Genomic DNA, 5,012 nt, shown 5'->3' with positions numbered 1-5,012 from the left:
TGTTAGAATTATATTTATTGGTGTTTTTCTAAATGCCATTCAGAATATATAAATATGTACATATTTTATAGAAGTAGCATATTCTATGCCGTAAATCAAATTGTTAGTTTTAGAGGTTATGTACTTGTCATAAACAACGTATTCCACTATAAAGTGACAATACTGCATGACAAAAACGGTTGAAAATGTGCATTAACGATATAATATATAATTTAAAAATTAAATCATATCCACCAAAATCTTGTCCTGCCATGTATTATCAAGAAACAATGAGTATACACGCATTGAGGTACGTGTATGCAATTCTTAACCACACGCTTAACACCCCCAAACTAATTAATCGTTCTTAAAAACGAACACTTCCTACTTTTCGAATAATAAAACACAATTGAACAGAAACACAATAATACTTTTCTTTGAACAGACAGTTCACGCTATATTGAAGACCTAGGACAACATCATCACATCACTCATGTGGAACCTTTGTGCAAATAGATCTCCAAAACATCAATATAAATATAAGTTACACTGCATGTGCAAATGAATACTATTGGAGTCACAGCATCGGAAAGGCGTGACGTTTGTTCTCTAAAATACATATCTGTTTGACAAATAAACTATCCCATCCACTTGACTTATGTAATAAATGATATCCTCTTAATATAATGTACTTCAACGAAGACATTCAAATTATCTTATACAATTCGTTCTGAAATATCAAAGTTATAATTATAGGATATATACAAACCATTCAATATTAAAAATTATATCAAAATACGCTCAATATTTGTTATGTTAGAGATGTAACACATTATTAAAAAAAAGCTTTGCTGTACACGTATAGCTAGAAATACATGTATGCTTTTAAATGTTTTCAAGCATCTTCTATTGCTTCAACACAATACAAAATGTATAACACTTTTTTGCAAATGCGACGTTACTACCAATCTAAAATTTTTCAATTAAAATAAATGTGGATTTACATTCATAAATTATTTAATAAATATTGTTATGCAAAATAACGTTAAAATTGTAGGTGAATGAAATGAAATTAGGCTGATATTTCAATGATTTTGAAATTATATGTTGCTTAATGTTTGTTCTGTTATGTTGTTTTCATCGAATAATTGAAATCATACTTATTGTAAAATGATATTGAAACTTCCAACTTAGATTCAATTTGTTTACGTTTAACGGCATTCCTACAAAAAATGAACGATTTTCTAAAATAGGTTATTATATCAATAAATACCTTAAAAAGACTAGATTAAGGTACAATATCGATACATTAACTTCAATTAAGTGACATATCTAGCACAAGTTGCATTATATAGTTCAATCAGTAAATTATCGTCACATAATCATAAAGTCTTTTCGTTCGAAAATTTTTGTTATATGATCTATTTCAAGGCGATTATTTATATTTTAGTTCAAAGTACATTACCAGTAATACCTGAACAGTTGAATAGTTGCGTATGTATAAAGGTTTTTGACACAATTTCTTGTAAAATGCTGAAGAGAAGCTGTAACATAATAATCGACCGTTTGTCATGGACTCGTCAGTTTATTCTTTTTCCGTTATGGTGATCTTTGATGATCTCGAATGATCATTATATTGCATTTGGTCATGGGTTTTGTGAATGCATACAACTTATAAAGGACATATATATACTTTGTACTGTGTGTTAATTATTTATTTCAGAGGATTAAAGGGATCTTTTCACAGTTTGGTAAATTGACAAAATTGAAAAAGTTGTTTCAGATTCGCAAATTTTCGTTTTAGTTATGATATTTGTGGGGAAACAGTATTACTGAACATTTGCCATAGTCCAATATAGCCATTATATGTATCTTTTGACGATTTGAAAACCTAAAAATTGTAAAGCGTTGCAACGCGAAACGATTGAATAATTTGGAGTTCTGTTGTTGTCGTTAAAATTTGCGAAACTACGAAGATTGCGTATATAAGGTATAAAATACTTAAACTGTGTTAACCTGGTGGAATAGCCGAGAGGGCTAATGCGTTTTTACTTCAGACTAACTCCACGACTCCGGGGGTCACTGGTTCGAGCCCTGGTACCGGCTACTTATTTTTCCTTTTTTTAATTTTATTCTTGATTTTTTAATGAAGCTTTTAAGATCCTATGTTTACATTTATCAATATAAAGCATTTAATGACAAACTTCAACATATGCCAAAATCTGTGAAAAGGCCCCTTTAACAAGAGGCGTATATATTAAGGAATGAACGGCTTGGTGCGTGAGTACACCATGTATTCTACAAAATGCAAACTGTCAATAACCTTCACCGTTTATTTACTATTTCTATAGAGCACAGTATAACTGCTAGCCAATAATAATACTTGGCCCTGTAGAATATAGCATGAACCCAGAAAACGTGCAGTAAACTTCGTCTCCTGCGCCAATGAGGTAGCTGGCTGATATTGCCATCACTGAAACGGTTTGTCCTCCCACCAATTCCAGAATCGCTGCATTGCCTGCAGATGAGGCGTGTGCTGTGTTATGCCCGTAAAGTCCATTTATAGTGCTGAAAAAGTTAGTTTTTTTTTATCAAAATAGCTAGTCAATTGTTGCTAACAACAAAGGTACGTATGTTATATCTTCATTGCCTGCAGAGAAGGCTGTATTGTGGCCTTAGGGACCATTGACAGTGCTGGAAACGAAAGTTTAGTTATTAAATTAAGGATGATTATTTAACACTAGCATTGGGATTGCTTGAACAGGGACATTTTAAAATATAAAAACATGTGTTTATTCCTAAACATGACGCTTGCAGCAAAAGTATGTATGTAAGAAAAACTTCTGATAGTATGCGCATTTTTCATTGTTGAATTGAGCTGAAAAGATTTGACAGGTCAAAAGAGTTAGTTTAAATGTGGTAACTGACCACTTATCTACAACTTATATTGGTACCAGTTGTTTATAACAAATATATATTATTATGTATATTTTACATGAATGTCCAGTCCACTAGGCCGAAATGATCCGTAAAACAAAAAAAGTGTATTTGTGTCGAATGACCGAATCTGCACTAGAACTAAATTTAGATTAACATCGTACATCGCATCGCATCATTTCTGTCGTCCGCTGTCAACAAGAAAGTAGGGTTGATATTCAAATGCATTTTTTTTTCTCTTTCCGGGATTTTGTTTTAGTATGTTGATGCTGCATTAACAAATATAAGTGTATATAAAGTGAAAACACCAACATAAACAACTGTTGCGATATACACCTACAAATATAGCATACATGTATACTGTAAGATGCGCATTATATCACTTTAAGGGACACCATATACTTAATAATTAACGGCATTTACTGTTAGTTATGTAGAAAGTACTTCATGGACAACATATACTAAACTAATAAACTGCAATTATTGTTGGTTATGTAAAAATAAATAAATAAATGGACACCATATAATTTAACAATGAGCGGCATTTACTCTAATTTATGTAGACAGAACAAAATGGACAACATTTCATTTACAATGGACGACATTTACAGTTAGTTATCAGTAATTTATAACTGTATTACCTTGATTGTTTCATCAATGTAAGTTGCACGTAAGTGTTTGCAGCGCCAAGACAATGGTAGTGAAATTCATACAAGCCTGTGACCGGAACAACAAACACTCCAGAAGTTGGATTATATGCTCTTTTCGAATCGACGAAAACTTTGTCAAATACGACAACTTTTCCGGCCGCCACAGACGCGTTCTTACTTAGTCCTACTGAGAAAATCACCACGGGTTCTGTGTCTGAAATTCAGAAAAAATACAATGATGTCAGTGACTAAATGCCTGTCGTATATATACCGTAAAGTCAATGCAGTCTGTTTTAACCTTTATACAACTAGATACACTTCATTTTAACTTGGATGTTCATATAGTGGAAAGCTGTAATATGCTAAAATCGTTCTGTTCGTTATACTTTATTGATCCTAATTGGTCACTGTCGACACGGGAACTACTAAAAAGTATCCCGGTTACTTTAGGTACACTACAAAATACCCGTGGTACGAAACATATATTTAAACGTATCCCGACTGCGTATTTTCTATAACCGGGGTACAGTGTAGTATACATACTTTAGTACCAAAAACGACAAGTTAAACCTCCCCTGGTTGTCTTAATTATACTGCAAAGTACCCGGGGTACGGAATATAGATTTAATAGTACCCCGGCGTATGGCCTTGTATTGAAATATACTTAAGATTACCAGAGATGCGTTTAGGTACTACTGTAGCCGACAACGACTAAGTTAGCCTTACGTTAACATTAAATAATTAACTGCGTATTACATTGGCAAAGGAAAACATTAAACAGGTTAACTTTTACCTGGGTTTGTTTAATCGAAATCCGATACTAGTTGTGCTCCAGAAAACGTTGTAAACACATGGTCAGCAGAACCGAACAGATGACTTTCATGACCGGGTCTAGAGTAGACACCAACGTTGTCACCACTGGACAAATGGAGGATAACCGAGTTACCGGCGCTTGCCCAGTCAAACTCGGTGAATCCGTAAATTGAGCAAACATATGCGCCGTTCTGTCTCAGATCTAACCAAAGTTCTTTGTGTTGTCTCGAAGTGCTGATAATATTTATAAAAAAGTTATTTAATTTATTATAGAGTTGCGTTTAGTGAAACGTTTTAAGTAAAACCATCTAAGTAGCCTAACCATGCTGTCTCAAAGTGCTGCGAATAGATATAAATATAAATAAGTGAAACTCCAGCTGCTGGTGCAATTTTGCATTTTTGTTATATGCACTATGTTGGCTCTTTATTTAAGGCATGTGATCAATTGCCAAAACAGTACAAAACAACACATTACGAAACATCATACGCATATAGAAGAATAAAGCTGGGGTCACTGCCTTAGAACGGTCAATGCAAAGCATTGGGGATTTAAACCTGTTTTAGAACTTTCAAACCCACACTTGGAACAGCAATATGCATGATACATATAAGTGTAAATAAAATTCAACCTCA

General features: G+C 33.2%; 1 protein-coding gene across 1 annotated transcript; it reads right to left on the bottom strand.

Annotated features, from left to right (window-relative positions):
- Window positions 1-2,298: 2,298 nt before the first annotated feature.
- On the bottom strand, window positions 2,299-4,621 carry LOC127842207 (collagen alpha-1(X) chain-like; the record flags this gene model as incomplete). Its single annotated transcript, XM_052371560.1, has 3 exons — window positions 2,299-2,547; window positions 3,558-3,780; window positions 4,372-4,621. Coding segments are annotated over 3 exons (675 nt in total), but the record flags the coding sequence as incomplete, so codon positions are not given.
- Between the last annotated feature and the right edge of the window lie 391 nt (window positions 4,622-5,012).

The sequence above is a fragment of the Dreissena polymorpha genome, chromosome 8 (assembly GCF_020536995.1).
Source record: "Dreissena polymorpha isolate Duluth1 chromosome 8, UMN_Dpol_1.0, whole genome shotgun sequence".
NCBI lineage: Eukaryota > Metazoa > Mollusca > Bivalvia > Myida > Dreissenidae > Dreissena > Dreissena polymorpha.
The sequence above is the reverse complement of the archived record's forward strand: the minus strand, read 5'-3'. Positions and strand labels throughout refer to the sequence as shown.